Source organism: Syngnathoides biaculeatus, chromosome 16 (assembly GCF_019802595.1).
Source record: "Syngnathoides biaculeatus isolate LvHL_M chromosome 16, ASM1980259v1, whole genome shotgun sequence".
Classification (NCBI taxonomy): Eukaryota; Metazoa; Chordata; class Actinopteri; order Syngnathiformes; family Syngnathidae; genus Syngnathoides; species Syngnathoides biaculeatus.
This window is the reverse complement of record NC_084655.1, coordinates 11,127,021-11,147,544: the sequence shown is the minus strand read 5'-3', so window position 1 is coordinate 11,147,544 and position 20,524 is coordinate 11,127,021. Positions and strand designations below refer to the sequence as shown.

The 20,524-nt window shown below is 40.6% G+C and overlaps 1 protein-coding gene across 1 annotated transcript; it reads left to right on the top strand.

Moving 5' to 3' along the window:
• The first annotated feature begins 3,162 nt into the window (after nt 1–3,162).
• On the top strand, nt 3,163–17,278 carry ldlra (low density lipoprotein receptor a). Its single transcript, XM_061846834.1, has 19 exons — nt 3,163–3,568; nt 3,648–3,716; nt 7,415–7,543; nt 7,625–7,747; nt 9,112–9,498; nt 9,682–9,804; nt 9,881–10,003; nt 10,115–10,234; nt 10,324–10,449; nt 10,554–10,725; nt 12,659–12,886; nt 12,982–13,100; nt 13,196–13,335; nt 13,466–13,607; nt 13,790–13,933; nt 14,038–14,277; nt 14,375–14,455; nt 14,537–14,700; nt 15,460–17,278. The coding sequence occupies exons 1-19, from the start codon at nt 3,514–3,516 to the stop codon at nt 15,514–15,516; spliced, it is 2,742 nt and encodes a 913-aa protein (XP_061702818.1). The 5' UTR covers nt 3,163–3,513; the 3' UTR covers nt 15,517–17,278.
• The last annotated feature ends 3,246 nt before the right edge of the window (nt 17,279–20,524 follow it).

Genomic DNA, 20,524 nt, shown 5'->3' with positions numbered 1-20,524 from the left:
ATATGCATCATCATGGGGAGTTTTTTTTTTTAAACATTCCATTCATGCTTTAACAGTTGATGATTTGGAACTGATGACTGTCATTTGTGAAACTATTTACGAAAATCCAAGAACAATACAGTATTTGGTTGTGCTTTTTGAATTAAGTAGCATGGTGATCATTTTCAACTCACATAACTCAAATTTTATTATTGAGGGCAAATAAAATGCAGCCAGAACAAAATGCAGTACATAAGCTTGCACTTAAAACATAAAACTAAATAATAAAAATGTTATTTCCCATTTAAAATATACAGTGGACCGCTGTGAATAACAAAAGAATGTATGTTCCTAACTGCCATGATTGTTTTTAAATAAAAAAAAAAAGCCCGCCTCCAACAAAAAACAAACTTCAAATAAGCAGGGGATCAAGGGAAAAATATTGTAAATAGGCATGGGCTCCACAAATAATGGGGGTTTTCCCCCCATCCCAAAAATAGTTTTTTGTTTTTAATGGTTGCATCTAATATAGTAAATCTATTCAAACAAATTGAGTGAGGTGACAATGAGGTCGCATGAAATATTTCCAACATTAGGCAGCTGGTTGGTTGTACTTCTGTCATCTTCCTTCACCACCAGTGGCAGATTGCAGGTAAAGACACATCATGTTCCAGGAACGAAAGGCTCTTACGGGATGATTTGTCCAACAATCTTCAGCAGAAGTCGTTCTATGAGTTATTTGTACAGCTGTAGTTTTCATTACATCAGCGGTGAACTTTGACATTGATTCTTTGCCTTGCAGCTTCTTTGTTGACATTTCCCGCTAGAACGCTTATCTTTTTCAAGTTCAAGGCGATGAGCCCAAACTATAAAAGCAGGTTACTCACTTAAGGCGGTTAAACCAATCTACGACTGCACTCCCAATACATCAGCGAGCTGCGACATGACGCTACCTTTTGCGAATAAGTAAATATTAAGATCAACGGTTGATAACCGTTAAAGAAAATGTCTTATTTAATTTCACATTTACAAATATAACCCTGTACGGTAGAACGAAAGTATTTCCACCTCAAAATATATATATTTTTTCCCTTTTCTAGCCAAGAGGTAAGTGGCGGGTCAACAAAACAGTGGCTGCTGTTTGATCCCAACTGTGAGTTGTGAGCTTTTCCAACGTTGTTTTCAAAGTTGAACAACAGCAACTGTCATTTGTCCCAAGCCTCTTGCACATGAAATTTACTGTTTAATACTTAATAACATGTCAGCGCTTGACCATGCATTTGACTTAGATCGGGATTCAACTTCTGAAAACAGTCTCTGATTTCATATTGACATCCTTCTTTGACAAGATAATATCAAACCACAAAAAGTATTCAGTGAAGCAACAAAAATCAGGGAAGAAAAACGGTCTAAACTGCTTCAACGGGATCTTGATTCAACCTTTAGGTTGAGGACGGAGGCAGGTAGCGCATTTTCTGACGTGTTTAAGCAGGCTGTATGAAAGTGGCTTCGTAACCTGAGAGCAAAAAATACCGGAAGAACCAGAAAACGTTGATATGAGATGAGGAAGAGATAAAGAGTGGAGCCAAGGGTTTCCCACAGTGGGGTGTGTTAAATTCTTGCCTTTCTCAGAAAATGTGTTGTGAGGAGAAGATCTGCATCCTCTTTTTTTGCATCACGCTTTTGTTCTTCTTCCCTGGTCAGATGTGGGTTCAAGCAATGTTGATACACTTTCATGAAGTGAAAAATATTCTGTTAAATAGTCTTGATCTAGAAACCTCAAATTCCCTATCATCATTGTATTGTGAGTAGATCAGAAAAAAAAAAAAAAAAAAGGACACTGTGCATTGATTACTGTTGCTGTAGCATAGATGGACACCAAGGCTTGTATCCCATTATCTCTCTCTCAATATATTGTATCTTCCTTTGAGAATGTCAAAATGTTTATTGTTACCACTCAGGTCATGTTGCGCTTCTGTAATGCATGTTATTATCATATAACTGGCATTATTATTTCAGTATGGCGGTTAGTAGACAGTAGTAATAATCAGTGTTCTTATCAAATAGATAAAAGCCAGTACAGTTGTGTCTGGTTGCACCCCCCCCCCCCAAAAAAAAATGTGTGTTATGTTCATTAAAGATGCTAAATTAGTGACAATAGATGAGAATGTGAGTAGAACTGAATATGGATGGAAAATGGATGTATAGTGTAACAAAACTATTGAAAACCCAATCTCTGCCATCCAGATTTTACATTTCTAAAGCCGTCAATGGCAGCGAATGTATTTTTAACGAATGAGTCAAAATAATTCTTTTGATTTGAGGTGACTGTTCTGAAGTTTTGTCTGCTGGGTGCACTTTATCTCTCTTCCTGTACTCTTTTTGTCCTTTAAGCCTCCGGAAGTTATTGACTTTCAAGCTGTCATTAGACAACTAGAAGAAGAAATTATGAACCCTTTTCTCATTTAACCCAAACCCAAACTCTGCCTCTGCTGTATTTGAGAGGTGACATTGTGTTTTGGATTCGCCATACTTTTCCCAACTTAACTTTTAACCTTTCTGGTCAATAGTAACATGAACCTTCTCTTTTTGCACGGCAGTAGTAGATGTGGTGAATCTATGTGGTCACATCGATGCTCCTGCTCGTAAACCTTGACAGTGGTACGTTCGTGAGCTGCTAAATGTTGTTAAGAGGGGAGGCTCTTCACTAAGGAATTTTGCAAATATCCAGCTGTCTTTTGTGGTCTTCCACATTGAGCACTCCACTGCATTCCTACTTTCAAAAACAATTGGATTCTGCATTTGCACTCATGGCTCCGATGGATTGTAACTGTAACTGTAACTGTAACTTTTCTTCATTGAAAAACGTTTCTCTTTCTCTGTTTGCATCAAACCTGGTCAATTCCCCCCCCCCCCCCAGAACCTTATACCCCAACGTGATTGGTAGGTTCATCAGCTCCCCACCTAACACTGTAAATTACAATTTTAATTACATTTTTCATGCTACCCCTCCACCTTTTTTCTTTGTGGCCTACGTTAAATGTTATTTTTTGATATACGTGTTGTGGGTTGCATTAATGATTTTTCTTTTAAATGGGCGGGGGGGGGGGGGGGGTTGGGGTCAAATGGCCTCTGGCTGTAATTTGGGCACTACGGATTGGGTGTTGCGGAAGTATTTTTAAAATGTCAACTTGTGCAAAATATGACTGAGCAATATTTGTTTTAAATGTTTTATACTACAATAGAGGCCCCTGTTCACCACCCATGTCAAGGATGTGTTGCGCAAGGGTCCAAACTCAACGTTCTGGGGAGAAAAAAACCCTCCAATGTTTCACGTGCCACGTGCACATGTCAGCCTTCTCGGAATGGGTTAAATGGAATCATAGTAAAAATTCATCTCCAAGCCAGGGAGCTCCGCCTCCAGATTGTTGAGTCTGCTGTGGCTCGCAAGTCACCCCATTTCAAATCCCGCCTTCCTAACCACAGCCCCCCCTGGACCCCACCAGTCCCACCCACCCGGTGAACCACATTGAAATGGATCTCGTGCTGTTGCCTGCCAAACATAGCAGAGTGAAGGATCATCTCTTGGGTCAGACCCATCACCTTACTCTATATTAATATATTATAATAATAGTGTCTCATAACGTAGACTTTTGTGCATCCTATAGTGTGCGTGGAAGCCATGGAGCCACTCGTTGCGTTGTTGGCATTTCTAATCTACTCTCAAGTTCAGACAAGTAAGTCCAAATTCATTGTTCTTATAGTTTCTCTTCTTTGAAACTCGAATATCCCCTCTATAACATGATTCATAATGTAAAAAAAAATATGATATTGTTTGGGTTGAAATTGCCTACTCTTCTCTATGGGATGCAAAATGTTGAGGTGGGGGCTTGAGGGGTTAGCTTGGTCTACCAGAATGTAGGTCAAATCTTCTCAACTCTTTCTCATCCACATGATGAAAGTATTCCCAGCCCCCCACGTTCCCTTGATTTATTATCATCGACGCATAAAAATCATTTTCTTTTCAGACACCTCTCAATCGGCCCATTTTATTGTCCATTTACCACACAATAAGATCGCGCAGCCAATCAGTTTGTATGAATGGATCAGGGCAGCTGGTCATTCGTAAAGTGCAACCGGACCCCACGTTATGCAACATTATGATGCTTTGATTGCTTTTGCTCCAACCATTTTTTTTTTACCTTAAAACTGCGCATAACAATGGAATCCCCACGTCTACACTCCAATACAAATCCCGTTTGAGTTTTGGTCACACATTGTCAGACTGGTTTCCAGCCAGTATGCTGGTTTGGAGAAAAAGTGAGTTGTAAACAGAGTCAAAATAGCAGCCTTTTCAAAGAAACTCTCCAAAGAAACTAAAATTAGATATGGCTTTGTTCCTTTTATTTCATAGCCACAGCTGAGCCCGTACGTGTTAGTCTTAATCTGTAAAAGTTCCTAGGTGTTATTAATACTTTTTCCACAAGTGATCAAATATTAAATAAACACAGCAAATATTCGAGATAGGACAGGCCAGCAAAATTTGGCAGAACATTCATTTTCACAATATTTGTTTATTCCAGGTCAATAAGGCCATGTTGTCCTTAAGGCCTGACCTTTAAGCTCAATAGATAAATAATGTGCAATCGTGTTAGGAAGTAAAAAAAAAAGTAAAAATACTTTGTTGCTCTCTATTTTTTTCAGATATCTGTCATTTTTACTTTTTATGTTTCCCCATACATTTAAACACAATACTTTTGAAAATGTTATCACAATAGGCGTTTTGTTTGTTTTTCCTTGTAACCACGTACTGTAAAAAAGAGGTAAATAGAAAGATGTTAAATCAACAGCATTTGGGATCTTCATTTTGTTACTGATTGCGATCTTAAGTGTTTGTAATGCAGATAAGAAACCAGGGTTAGCAGTGAATCAGAATCAGCTTCAATGGCCAAGTATGTAACAACACACAAGGAATTTGTCTCCGGTGATGTGATGCGACCAATTTGGAGAAGCAAGCGATTTGCCACCCACGGCCTTATGTATTTATTTGATTTTTACAGCTACAGTACATGATAACGATTCATGATAAACATGTTACAATTTGCACCTAAAAAAAAAAACAGCACTTCTGGGTGCTTGTTTTTTTTCTTTCTCTCTCTATTTTGCCAAGTTATGAAAAATGGTATTGTATATAATGAACAGTAAAAATGATTTTTCTTTTTAGTTTGAGCTAAATCACTGCATCTAGGTGTAGCGGAGTCATTTTTACACACGTATCAGTACTACTTACATGGTGTGAGTAATTTTGCCACCTCTGATGTGCGATGGCTTTGAGACTAACAAAAAATCTTGAACTCTTGGACATTTATCAATAATGGATTGTTTGTTTTCCATTTTACCTCCTCAATGATAGTATTCTATCATGTGAACCCAACACAAGCATGGCTTCCAGACATAAAATTTCTTCACAGATAATAGACTTTATGCTTAAGTGCCGAGTTGGGGCAAACCTCGCACAGAACTCAGTGACAGAGTTTTCCACAAGTGCAAAAACTTGGCCAAAGCCACCAGATGTTTATCTTTTGATTTACAGCTCTGAAGCATATACATAGCGAGAAAGAGTCACGTTCTTTCCAGTCGTGTTTCCATTTAATGTGGCACGAACCTAAACATGTTTAAATAGTTGACTATATAGTAATAGTAACGTGAATGTGTTCATTTCCTCCCTTTATGCATAGTAATAATATTGCTGTTTAGGTTTTAAATAAGTGTTGCGGCGTTTGCTGTAAGCGTCTTCCTTTGGCCCGTGTGAGAAACAGGCAGCTTTTTTGGATTTCAAGCCCTAAAGGCTTCCAATGTCACGGTATATGCATACCATGTACCATTCCACTTCAGTGGCTCCCTTATAGATGGAGGTCAGTGGGGCAACCTTTTTCTTCATCAGACGACTCGTTTGGCACAGATGATCTCATGCTACGACATTCTTTTGTGGTTTTGATCTGCTAAATCGGGTGATTGTGGAACCCATGTTTGCACAGAGACACGTCATTTGACTTGGTGGTGTTCAAACTAATATTGACTGACTGTGCCACTCTGGCAGCTCTAGCTCAAAATGGAGACAGCTTCTACTGCTTTGTGACTGGTCTCAGAGTTGCTTTACTCTGTATTCAACACAATATTTTTTCCCAATAAGCTAACTATTCATCGATCCTTTTTCTCTACCTTTTGTCCTCATAAGGGTCTTGAGTTAGCTGGATACTATCCAAGCTAACTTTAAGCAAAAAGGAGGAAACTCACAGAACTGGTTGAAAGTCAATTACAGGCCACAAATAGAGTGTAAAAACGACCATTCACATCCATAGTCTCAACTATGGGAAATTTAGAGTGTCAATTAACCTACCATGTACAGTGAAGAAAATAAGTATTTGAACACCCTGCTAGATTGCAAGTTCTCCCACTTAAAAATCATGGAGGGGTCTGAAATTTTCATCGGAGGTGCATGTCCACTGTGTGAGAGATAATCTAAAAAGAGAAATCCTGAAATTAAAATGTTTGATTTTTTTAACAATTTATTTGTGTGATACACCTGCAAATAAGTATTTGAACACCTGAGAAAACCAATGTTAATATTTGGTACAGTAGCCTTTGTTTGCAATTGCAGAGGTCACATTTCCTGTAGTTGTTCACCAGGTTTGCACACAATGCAAGAGGGATTTTGGCCCACTCCTCCACACAGATCTTCTCTAGATCAGCCGGTTTTAGGGCTGTCACTGAGAAACATGGAGTTTCAGCTCCCTCCAAAGATTTTTTTATTGGGTTTAGGTCTGGAGAGTGGCTAGGCCACGGCAGAACCTTGATATGCTTCTTACGGAGCCACTCATTGGTTTTCCTGGCTGCGTGCTTTGGGTCATTGTCATGTTGAAAGACTCAGCCACGACCCATCTTCAATGCTCTGACTGAGGGAAAGAAGTTGTTCCCCAAAATCTGACAATACATGGCCGCGGTTATCCTCTCCTTAATACAGTGCAGTCGTCCTGTCCCATGTGCAGAAAAACACCCCCAAAGCATGATGCTACCACCCTCATGCTTCACAGTAGGGATGGTGTTCTTGGGATGGAACTCATCATTCGTCTTCCTCCAAACACGGTTAGTGGAATTATGACCAAAAAGTTCCATTTTGGTCTCATCTGACCACAAAACTTTCACCCATGACTCATCTGTATCATCCAAATGGTCATTGGCAAACTTAAGACGGGTCTTGACATGTGCTGGTTTAAGCAGGGGAACCTGGTTCGCTGTATATCTTTTTAATGTGTGAGGAGACCGGAGTACACGGAAATAAGCTTGTTTTTTTTTTCTTTTTTTTTGCACAAACAATTGACGTGTCATCGATGAATTAGCTCAAAATTATCATTTGGAAGCTCTCTCTGTGCAGCAGGCGCAGAGACAATATGCGGAAGCAAGCAGTTTGCATGTGGAAATGGAAGATGCATCACAGTCAGGTGGGTGTGTGACGGCACAGATGACTGTGGAGATGGCACAGACGAGCTTCCTAATACTTGCTGTAAGTATGAGAATATATGTGCACCCTACAAATCCTCAGTGTCAAGTTTCTATTTACTATTGGTTTTTGTGTCTCGTTCAGTGAGCAAAACATGCAGTCCATCGGACTTTAGTTGTGGCGACCACCTTCACCAGTGTATACCAAACACTTGGCGCTGTGATGGGAAAGCAGAATGTGAGAATGGAGCAGATGAAGAGAACTGTGGTAAGGAATATACAAAATACAGACATACAATCTTCCTAGTAGAGTAGAAGCTCCTTTAGTTACAAGGGGGAAATGTGACAGTTGTGTCTGCGATCTGGCTACCACATCAATGGACCTGAGTTCAAATCTATGTTCAGGGAACTACTCCTCTACTCAGAAGTGGACAGATTACGGCAATCCTTCTGAGCCATGCAAAGATGGAAGCACCCCTGTGCAGTAGACTTCAAAGAGGGCTGAAGTACTAGTACAGTTGGGTCTAGAGGACACATGAGGGGCTCATCTCAACCCTATGTAACACTTTTGGATGAATTAGAGCGAGCACTGAGAGCCAGGGCTTCTCATCCAAGATCAGTGTCTAATCTTACAAATGCGTTTTTGGAAAAATGGTCCAAGTGTCCCATAAATACACTCCTAAATGAGGTTGGGCATTACGAATCGAGAACTGATTGTAACCGGGACCAACATTCTGGTTCGTTTGTTCAAATTTAAAAATTTTGGTTCACACTTTTGATGCCGACAGACCGCTAACCTTGAAGAAGAAAGCTGTGAAAACCAATGAATCAGCATGCTCACAAAGATGTGGTTGAGTCCAATAGCGGCAGCGTAAAATGTTTGTCTTAACTTTGTTAAAATTGGGCGAGTGAAACAATAAAATACGTGCATGCCAACATTGAGGCAGCTAACAACTTTCAGTAAACGGTGGGTTGCACTCTTGCACTGATACTTTTTAGTGTTTATGTTAGTCTTCAATAGAAGGTGGATATATTTATTTGCTAGTGACATATACGCTGCAGAAATTTGAAGGGTATGAGCTCAGGCCCCTCAACAGAAAAACATCTGGAGCTCAGGAATGCACAATCGATTTCAATTCATATTTCACGTGTACTGAGGTACCTCTGAGACAATATTGCATCCCTGAAAGAAATACTTTTTAGGCAAAATATTTACCCTTTAAATTCATCTCTGCATCCAGGCAAGTGAACAAATACTTTTGGCAATATGGTGGAAAATATAAAAAAAGGACAGTGGCTAAGGAAATGACTAATCGCACCTATCATCCAATGTAGATCTTGGGGAGTAATAAGGTGGAAAAAAACTGGGCCAGCAGTGACAGGGAGGATCATGGACCAGGTTAATCATGACAGCAACAGATTCAGAGAAGCTAGGAGGTCCAAATCCATGGCCTTATTGAAGAAAATTGTTTGAAGTTGTTAGCTACAAGACCCATGTGGGGCAAATGAAATGAAAGTACTTTTGCTACGTTTGGTTCTGCCTATTTAATCTATCCATACCTATGTGTCTTATTGGCTTGATGTTGATCTCTTTTGATCTCTGGCTTCTTCTCTCTGTACCCTCTCACTTAGGACAAAAAAACTGCACAGCCACTGAGTTCCGTTGCACAAATGGGCAGTGTGTGTCTCCTTCATTTGTGTGCGATGAAGATGCAGACTGCGATGATGGCAGCGACGAGGCCTCCTGCCCATCAGTTACGTGTAGTGCTGTTGCGTTTCAGTGCAATAACACTGTTTGCATTCCACGTCTGTGGGCCTGCGACGGAGATGCTGACTGCGCAGACGGTTCAGACGAGTGGACCCAGAACTGTGGTACGGCAACACCACCCAACACCCCTTCGGCAGCTCATCGCTGCTCACCTCTGGAATTCCACTGTGCTAGTGGGGAGTGCATTCATGGAAACTGGAGGTGTGATGGAGAAGCTGACTGCCTCGATCGATCCGATGAAGCCGACTGCGGTATGTGTGATCCCTTTCTCAGTGTATTTATTCGATTGCAAATGGACTGTTCTGGTCATGCAACAAGGCTTAGTTAGCTAAAGCCTCTGGCTAACCCGTGGTTAGTCCGTCCCAACTAAGCCTTGTTGGATGAACTGATAGCATCCATAGCATCTAAATGTCTTTCTGATTGCATCCTTCTAGTACGTCCAACCTGCCGTCCTGATGAGTTTCAATGTGATGACGGCACTTGCATTCATGGAAGCCACCAATGTAACATTCGGTATGACTGCAGGGACATGAGCGATGAAAGAGGCTGTGTCAATGGTATGAACCTGCTGACAAGCTGGAGCTATGTACTTTGACTACCCATTTCTTGATATTGTTTTATTTGTCTGTGCAGTCACTCAATGTGACGGAGAGACCAGATTTAAGTGTCGCAGTGGGGAATGTATTAGCATGGATAAAGTGTGTGACAACAACCGTGATTGCCGAGATTGGTCAGATGAGCCTGTGAGGGAATGTGGTGAGTTTATATCTACATACATTTATAGCTGTCATAATATTTTGCCCTGGCAGTGTCTACCTGTTATGTCCTGAGGGGAAAAAAACAATCGCAAAGCTTTTCTCTCTTCAGGTCTCAATGAATGTCTCCTCGACAATGGTGGCTGCTCTCATGTCTGCATCAACCTGATAATTGGTTTTGAGTGCCGCTGTCCCATGGGATATTATTTTGTTAACAAAAATCATTGTGAAGGTAAAAAGGAAAGCCCCCCCCCCACACTGTCTAATGTCTAACACCTCAACAAACTACAAGAATTTTATGTTTTCCTCATCTTTCATCAGATGTTGACGAATGTATCATCCCAGAAACCTGCAGTCAGATCTGCGTTAACCAACCAGGCAGCTACAAATGCGAGTGTGGAGAAGGTTACCAAGTTGACCCATCAACCAAAGACTGCAAGGCCATTGGTAAAAATCAGCTCTCCGTGTTCTTTCTCTGAATATTGAGTATACCATAACTAGAGAGTATTTTCAGGTTATGAGTAACCAAAGTGTCCATTATAATGTTTTAGGTACAAGTCCCTATCTTTTTTTCACCAATCGTCATGAAGTCAGAAAAATGGCCTTAGTCAAAACTGAGTACACTCAGGTCATCACCCAACTAAAGAGCGCTGTGGCTCTGGACATGAACATGGCCACAAAAGACATCTACTGGTCAGACATCTCCCAGAAAAAGATCTACAGGTGAGAGAGAGTTTATTGTTTTGTGGCATAATTGACCTGTTGTTTAGGAGAAAGGTTAAAGTAGTCCTAATTGTTCGACCTATGGCCACCATGCACACAATATGGGTCCCTTCTGCCATGGGCTTACCACTTGTGGTACGACCCATAGGCGTCAGCTCCGTTATTAGTTGGATGGTACCTGAAGGCAGGGATCATTTTTTGTGCGACCGGGACGCTTGAGGTGGCACGGTGGCTCAGCTGGAATGCGTTGACCTCACAGTTCTGAGGTCCCGGGTTCGATCCCAGACCTGCCTGTGTGGAGTTTGCATGTTCTCCCCCTGCCTGTATGGTTTTTCTCCAGACACTTCGGCTTCCTCCCACATCCCAAAAACATGCAACATTAATTGGACACTCTAAATTGCACCGAGGTGTGATTCTGAGTGCGGCTGTTTGTCTCAATGTGCCCAAACATATTGTGGAGGGTCTGCTAGCAGAGTCACCAGTAGTCAGAGGCAGTTTCAAAGTCCCACGTCTTGCAGAATCACATGCCAGGAGAGGAGGGAGACATTGAGTCCAAGTGGGCTATGTTCTGTTTCTCTATTATTAACTTTGTCGAATGGAGCTGTGCCCATAAGGTGCTTGGTCTTTGTTGTGGCAGAAATCCCGAGACCTGTTGGTAGACATTGAAGGTGAGGTACACTCTCAAGCTTTAGAAGGTGTCCCATCGGGCCTTTTTCTGCACAGGGGATTCAGGAAAGAACTGATGGATATTGGCAGGTCAAGCCAAATTCTGGCCAATAAATTACATCAACTTCCCACAGCAACAAATAGCAGAGTAAAAATATCTCGGTTCAGGTTGGGCATAGAGAATTGAGAACCGAATGGAAATGGGACTTATATTGGGAGTCTCCCAGAATCATTCAAATTAAAAATTTTCAGTTCCCAGTTTTGATGGCTACAGTCCGCCGAAAGAAGGGAGTAGCGAAAATCAATGAAAAACATGCACTAAGATTGCTTCTTCCCAACAGCGACGGTAAACAAGTGTGTGTTAACTGTTCAAATTCACGACCAGTAAGATTTTAACGTGCAAAGGAGGCTTCCGCGATTTGTGGAAGTCTGACGCGCTCCCTTCTGGTACGCGGCTCTGCCTACACCTCATGGTGTAAAAGTGACGTTACATCACAATCATTTGGAACAAAATTCACATGAATGTTGTCTCATCATAACACAAACACATCCCTTTTGCCCCATTGGTGTGTAGTTAAATAAATCATTTTATAGTATTTGGCTCCATTAATTACTCTATATCTTGCCTTACCTTCGTTTTCAAATGTCATTGTCGTGTGAATTTTCTCTTCATTTCATTTTCAAATGGTGACTTCTGGTCTGTACCCTTCAACATAAAAGGATATAAACTTAAAACTGGAAGTCAAATTAAAACTTGTACGTATGATGATGGTGATAAAACATCCATCCATCATCTGAGCTGCTTATCCTGACGAGGGTCATGGGAGTGCTGGAGTCTTTCCCAGCTATCTTTGGCCAGGAGGCAGGCTACACTTTCAACTAGTTGAAAGTAGTTAGTTCAACTAGGCACATAGAGACAAACAACAGCTATGCTTGCTATGCTGCGCGCTGCTCAGAAAATGGGTGTTCATAATTTGGATAACCTATCTTTAAACTATGCACACTTTTTGACCCTGGCTCATAAAAGAATTGGAATTGGGAATCATTTGGCACCAGAATCTATATGAGGAACCGGAATCGTGACCGTAATCACTCAGATTAAAACAATGCCCAACCATAATCATAGTACTTGTAAAACAAATCAAAACAATGCTGTTGATGCACACAGAGTATGTTAGCTATCTCTTAGATTAAAATCTCTGTATATATTGCCGTGATTGATAAAACAGTTTTCAATATAAAAACTTTTTTTTTTTAATTTTTCCAGAGTTCAAATGGATTCAGCACAGAACTCCACTCATCACACTATAATGATTTCTGATGACATTGTGGCACCTGAGGGTATTGCCTTTGACTGGATCCATAACAAGCTGTATTGGACTGACAGCATTCGCAAGACCATCTCTGTGGTAACTGCTGATGGCGATCGTCGTAAGACTCTCTTCTCCCAGGGCTTATCTAAACCCCGAGCAATCGTGGTTGACCCCTACAACAAGTAAGCCGCCCTCCTATACCGCCTTGACTTTCGTCAGTAGATTTTCATTTCAGTGTTGTGATTGCAATAATTTATACACATATTTGTCTGACCAGCTTCATTTTTTGGACTGACTGGGGGAATCCTCCTAAAATTGAAAAAAGTGGTCTGAATGGAGGTGACCGCACAGCTTTGGTCACTGACAACATTATGTGGCCCAATGGAATCACACTTGGTATACTCTAACCTTCTAGTCTCTCTGTATTTCCTCCTCTCTATTTGAAGCATGACTGAAAGACCTCTTTCCGCTCAACCACCCCCTTCCCCTAGACCTGTTAAACCAGCGGCTCTACTGGGTGGACTCAAAGTTACACACACTCTCCAGTATCGGCGTCCAGGGTGGGGACCGACACACCCTCATTATTGATGAAAACCACCTGAACCACCCGTTGGGACTTACATTGTTTGAGGTACTTATTTACAGCCAGATACAAACTGTTTGCAAAAAATCAACAACAACAAAAACTGTGTTAAGCAATGACCTGCCTTGTTGTGCGCATAGTCTTTCCATAAATATCTTATCTTCTTTGTGCACTTAAGGAAAGAGTATTCTGGACAGACGTCGGTAACAATGCCATCCTCAGTGCTAATAGGTTGACTGGCGCAGACATCACAGCAGTGGTACAGCACCTGTCATCTCCAGAAGATGTTATTGTGTACCATAACCTTAAACAGCCTACTGGTATGTGGAAACCTTTGAACGATTGATTAGTTGATTGAACCCTATGGATGGGTGGGATTTCATCATCAAATTTTGCACATGAGATCAGACTCTTTTTTTTTTTTTTAAAAAAAAAAGCATTGACAGTCTCCTCTAAAATATGGATCTCATTTTAATCATTTCACCACTCCCTATTTTTGCAGGGAGAGACTGGTGTGGCGTGTCCAATGGTGGCTGTGAATTTATGTGCCTCGGAGCACCACAAGTGGGCAGCCATCCCCCTAAATATACCTGCGTCTGTGCTGATAACATGATGCTCGCAAGTGATATGAGGAGATGTGTACCGGGTATGTCAATTGCCAAAGATCTGACCTAAATTCACTGCACGTTTGCTTAATATATTCCACCCACTCCCTGCCTCCTATTAATATTATTATTTCTATTCCATAAGTGGTGTCAACTCCTGAAGCTCCCGTGCATCCTCAGATTGTGACAACCAACCCACCTGCGCCAGCCACAAACCCACCCAAGTTCCGAACCTCCATTGCTCCCATCACAACCACAAGACCTATGGTCAAGCCAGTGCCAAGCACCACGAGGCCTCTGGTCAGAACCTCCGCACCTGAACTTAGCCATACTTCAGGATGGCCTGCAATACCCAAAACCTCTCAGACCATCATTCAAACTCCAGGTGTAAATGAAAAGAAAAGCTAACTGGTGGATGCAGGATCAGTGGTAGGAAATGGATGAATGGTTATTTGACTTATGATGTCATTTTTTTTCTTCAGACATTCACCATGTGTATGGTACAGAGATACCTAGGACATCTTCCAGTTCACCAACTGGCTTGTACATTGTCTTACCTGTGGGTGAGTAACTTTTGGTCATGGAAACCAACATTGAAAAGTTAATCCACTGTACCAAACTTCACGCTGGTTATCTTTATGTAGTAATCGTTTGTATCCTGGCTTTTGGTGGTGTGCTGCTATGGAAGAACTACAAGCTAAAGAACACAAACAGGATCCACTTTGATAACCCCGTCTATCAAAAAACCACAGAGGACCAAGTGCACATTTGGAGGAACCATAGCGCTGACGGCTATTCCTACCCAAAAGTAGGTCAACAGGGCTGTTTTAGCCACTTGACAGAAATATTTAAGTCTTCATTGCAGGTTTATGTGAACGGTTGTCATTTTTGAAACAGTTTAAAGATTGTCATTGTGTGAACATGATGCATTTTCATCGTCAAAAGAAGGTTCTCTGAAGTTGAAGTGCTACCAAGTATTGTTGCTTCCAATTAAGATATGACTACCACAAAGCACTTGCTGGCCAACCACTGGTCCAGCAGGTTGTCATCAGGCTTTTGGAACTTTTGTGCATAAACTACAAGTGACTAAAAATAAGCACACATGCTAATGTTACCCTGGTACTAATTTTAGCTCTTGATGGTGTTGTATTCTACTCCACAGTCTCTACTTAGCTATAGTTGTCAGTTATCTTGCAAATCAAAACGTGACTCCTGACTCTGGCCATCATGCAGCCACATGGCGAGAATTTAAATACAAGAGATCCTCTTTCTCATTCCTCATTGTTCTTTGATATCTGGCACAAGTCCCACTTCTATCGCGGCATGGTTTCTGCAGCCTGCCTATGATGGATGCAAAATAATGAGCCGAGCCAGTACTGTGCAACGGAAAGACAACTTTCAAAAGCCAACTGTACAGAAAAGCATTCGCTATCAGTCTATATCTATTTGTATTGAGACAAGTTTATGAATTCATCCACCCATTTTCCAAGCCGGTTATCCGCACAAGGGTCGCTTTGTTTATTGCTTGCCAATTATGTCTGATATGCTTTTTCATTTTTCTTATCAGAGATCGGTTGTGAGTCTGGATGAAGAGGCAGACAACCCCACGTTTACTGAAACCTAACTTGGGATGGAATTCAAAGGCATTATCAGACGACTATATCCGTGTACAGCACCAAAACCTCTGGGAATTCAGGTTCTATTCATTTTGGTCACTTCAGTGTTTTTTTTTTTCTTTTTTCCCTAATTAGAGAGTTCATATTTCAATTGAACTAAATGTTTCTAACTGGGCTCTCCCAGTGCCCTAACTCGATTGTTATTGAGTTCGTGTGGCCGACGCTGCTGATATATTGTCATACATTATTATACTATTGTGTCAGCATTTGTCATGCAAAAGTAATTGTAATTTTTCTATTTTTGGCTAGACTCCTAGACCCCCCCCCCCCCCCAAAAGAAAGAGTCTGAGACTATTAGCTTACCATCCCTTTATGTAGCTTAGCCACCTTGGTTAGGCTAGAAGCTCCATATAAGATTTCTAGGTATAAAATTGCAGTGATTTTCTTGAACGTGAAATGTTTATAATGCAGTATATGCGTCGAAACAACTGACTGCAAATTGAAATAGTTTTCAAATGGCAATTTGAGACGATTACACACCTTGAGATAGATTATTGTCCCGAACACAGCCCGTTTATGAACTCCATGACAGGCTAAAAGATGTGACGTTATCTTAAGTTTAAATATAGATTAAGGCCTCACGCTTCATGCCACAAAATTAATGCAAATTTTGCACTTAGTGATCCAAGTTGCTGCTGTACTTGAAGTGTACCAAAATCGCCGATCTTTAAGTGTATTGTTTTTTTGCTTGATAGACTGCTTTATATGCAGAGTAATCCTCTCCCAGAATATTTTTTTCTTGAATCAGAAACAAGATTCTAGACTTTGAAACAGTTTTTATTGAGTTTTTCCCGGTGAGTGCTCATTGTTGAAGAAATGTGAGAACGCTAGTTCTGCCTGCTTTTCCCCAAAAATCTGAGTATTATTTTTTGATGTGTAATTAGTAAGCAATCACCTCAGTATTGATGAAAAATAATCACTTTCTGGAGAGTAAGGACTTCAACTAATCCTGCATACTAGTTTGTGCCTTCAATGGTACGCTATTTACACCTCCTGTAGCAACTTTCCCGTTTATCCAAGCTTTGGACCCGCACTGGCCAATAGAGAGCAGCACGGTGTTTGGGCACTGGCCGGGAATTGAACCTGCCCCTTCTGCATGACTGGCAGGGTAAAGTCGTCAGCCACATGTTGCTCCTTTCTTCTAATCTTTTTACTGGAGAGACTAACTTAAATTTCTCCCCGATGTGAAGCGGACCAATGCATTCTTCAGAATAGCTTTAATGCAACCATGTGAGACCAATGGGGCTGAGCACATTGCACTGTACTGCAACACAAGTATAGTATTTTTATAGCCTCCCTTCGGAGGAGAACTTATCAGAGTGCTCCTGACAAAAGAAACACGTGTGCCTCATCACGATAGTTTTTTAGCTCCTGTGCTCTCTCTTGTGAGCAAATGCTGCATTTTATTGTTGCTCAAAAGTCCGCTTTTGTGTTATTGCTGAAAAGGATTTGTATAAAATCACTGCATATTTACAGTGACTTGTTACACCCAACACAGATGCTGTTGTGATGGCCACTCTTTGGTGGAAGGTAGAGAATCGTAAATGCTCGTGATGATCTACATGCACAGAGCTTTTTATTTTTCTTTAATTTTATTTTTTTTACATTGAGCCACTAGCATTGCAGGATGTGTGTGTAAATAGGGTGATCGAAAATGTAAATATTTGTTCTGTTTTCGGGAAATATAAATAAATAGTTTTATTTATTATAGATGTTCTACGAGTCCTTTGTTTGTCTTTAGCATGTGTATTGTATGAAGGTTTCGGCCCTTTGTACCTACCATATTGATTAGATTTACTTTGCTAAATAAATATACAGTGTTACCCGTTGACTCTCGGTTTGTACGAGAACCATTAGACACTGTCTTACTACAGTATTTGCTAATTGCATAGAATATGCTCCAACCAAAACTGTAAAAGTTATTTCTAGTTCAATAACTTGATGGAGGGACTGAAACCAGCAGCATACGCAGTTGCGACCACAGTATTAAGCATGCAATAAAATGTGATTTTAAAACATCGCTGAATAAATTAATTGCAATTACATCAATGAAATTTCATTTCTTTGACTGCTCATTTCATTTTATTGATACAGTACAGTAATTACAGTACCGTGGTTCTGAAACAATGCTAATGCTATGCATCCAGTGGGCAAGTAGAATTGAGTTTTTGCTCAAGAATGCAAGCTAGCAATGTTAGCTTCTAGGTTGACTAGACAAGCACAAATCTAGCGCTAAAATAAAAAATAAAAACTGATACTGGTCTGAGTGACACACCATTATGGCTGAAAACATTCCAAAATAGGTCTCATTTGTTTTATCATTGTCATTGAAACTAGTTGATGATTTCATTTCTACTGAGTTATGCAGCTCAGTTTTGTTTCCGCTTCTGCTGTAGCTAAAACTATTTTAATAAGGTTCTATGTGTGTTAACAGACAGAAATCTTGAAATTTACTACTATTTACAACATCTCTGTGGAAGAGATAAATGCGTTAATTGCAAGGTAGACAAAATCTGTTTGCTATGCTTGATATGGGAATCGTTCATGTAGAAGGAGGGACAGGATAAAAATAGACATTGTAGGGCTTGCTCCTAACCCTAACCCTAACCCTAACCCTAGTTTTTAAAAAATATTTAGAAATACATTCTACAACAGGTAAGGTGCAGTTTGTCTCAGAACAAAAAAATTATGTTTTTGTATGTCTTGCATGGATTATTTCAAAAGTCATGGTGGAACCAGAAAATATTTTCCAATTCTGTAATGACCTGCCTGTATTTCCAATTAAAAAGTACATTTTACATTTGGTCAGTATTGAGTGGGATCTGTTTTCAGGAATCTCCTTGAAAATTCACAACATGGAAAGCTTATTTGAAAGGCATATTTGTTGGTTTTATGTGTTTATTTGTCTTGGTCTTCGACATTTCACGTGGAGCGCTAGATGGAGCCTTCTGCTACGTGTGAGACAGTTTTGATACACAGCATGTGCAGCAACACATTCCACAGTTCAACAGTTGTGGTGTGCCAACAATGTCTGAAAACGTGATGCATTTTTTTTTAACGCTGTCTTGTCAGGGAGGGCTAGCAGAATGTCTTTAGAAAGAATAACTTTTTCTTAGAAAGTCTAGCCGTCACGCTGCAAGGCAGAACGCAAGGGCTTTGAGGGGGAGGGGGGTTCTTGAAAATACTCCCAGATTGTGAGATCACAAATTAAGTAAAATAACAGTGCAAGGTTTGGGTTTTTTTGTTCCAACTGCACAATCTGCTGATAACCAAGCAGTGTTTTTAATACCCTAATATCTTCATTCATCCATGTTATTTCAGTCACAGGGCATTAAATCGATCGCAAGTCTGCTTCAAACATGCGACAGATGTAGAAGTGCCAACTGGACCCTCTGCGTGCTCTGGCGCGGTCTACGGCTTGGTGGCCAGGGAACCCTTCCGTTTGCCCCATGGACCTGCCTCTTCCTCTGCCCTCCACCCTTTGCACACTGCAGCGGCCATCACTCATCTTAAACCGCATACTGTATTTAACATTAAACTGCTGTCTAACAGACTTTTAGGTTACTTGCACGCTAAAAAAGGTCCTTTTTGGCATTTTGAAGTAGCTACCTCAGCCACAACAAGAACAATCATTTCAATAAGAACGGCAGCTCACACCTCAGTGAGTCCTCTCTACTGTGTGATCATGTGCAAAGTTCAAGGCCGGGCATTAATGGAAGCATGGAGCTGATAACCTGAGTGAGGTTTGAGGTTAGGGGGAGACTGTGACACTTTTCGACGACAACAAGCCCACCATGCCCGTAGGTTTCCTTCAGTGTTACAGGCAATTTTAAAGTCTTGAAATTTCGACATTAGCCGTACCGCAGCTTGACTAAACTCCAACTAAAACAGACTCTCAGTGTGAAGCTAAAATGTATTTTTCTTGCTGTGACAGCAGAGATCTGTTCCTTTTCAAACAAATGTTTCATCTGATCACTCAACATTATTAATAATTTATTGGGCTGCACAAGACCATGTGCCACTGCCCTATTATTCCAGTACTATGGCAATAAAGAAATAACTTAATTGAGACTGCACCATGCTGTCCTATATATAATTACAGTATTGCATTTTTTTTAAAATTACATGTCACTTACATGAATTGTGGATCAATGTTTTAACGTTCAAGTATGAAGACAACTCAAAACTAAACACCTTTTCATGGCAGAGGTGACTTAATGGCAGGGAAAGGATACATTTGTAAAGCAATAGTGTCATCTTGTCGCAAGTTATAGACATTGCGAGAATAAATGACACATCCATATATGGAACGGGTGGTATTTGCACAAGTCCCTAGTCTTGAGAACATTAAAATTGAGATAAAATAAAATTATGGGTGCAGTCTTTTTTTTCCAATTTGCACACCTTATTCAAGTAATTACCAATTTATTAAAAGAAAAGCACATGTCTGTATTCTGTAGGCAAATTCACAGAAATAAATAGTAATGGTTATGGTTTTGAATCTAAGCTCAGAAGCTCCAGTGTGGAGTTTGCATGTTCTCCAGTTTTTGTGTGTGTGATTTTACAGATACTCCAGATTCCTTACACTTAAAAAAAAATGCATGTTATCTTACATAAAGTGTCATTTTCCCATAAGTGTCTGCTCGTGTGAATGGTTGGTTATGTGCCCTGGAGCTGACTTTTGACCAATTTAGGGTGGACCCCAGCCCGCCCTTTGCTCATTCAGTTGGGATTGGGGTCTAGTTCACCCGCAACGCTAATGGGGACGGGAAAAGGAATTGGGTGGAAATTTTGTTGCTGAGCTTTATCAGGGACAGAGTTTATTTTCTTCGTATGTTTTGTCATTTATTTTGTGTTTAGACTTTGCTTAATCACAGGTCATTCACCTACAGTCATCTGTGGACGATCAATATTTTGCGAAATAGCGCCAAGATAACACTTGTATCTTATGCCAGG

Coding starts and splice junctions, on each gene's coding strand:
- ldlra (XM_061846834.1), top strand. CDS start 3,514: ATGGATCTCGTGCTGTTGCCTGCCAAACATAGCAGAGTGAAGGATCAT. Junction 10,726..12,658: donor TCCCAGAAAAAGATCTACAG/GTGAGAGAGAGT, acceptor TAATTTTTCCAG/AGTTCAAATGGATTCAGCAC. Junction 13,101..13,195: donor GCCCAATGGAATCACACTTG/GTATACTCTAAC, acceptor CCCTTCCCCTAG/ACCTGTTAAACCAGCGGCTC.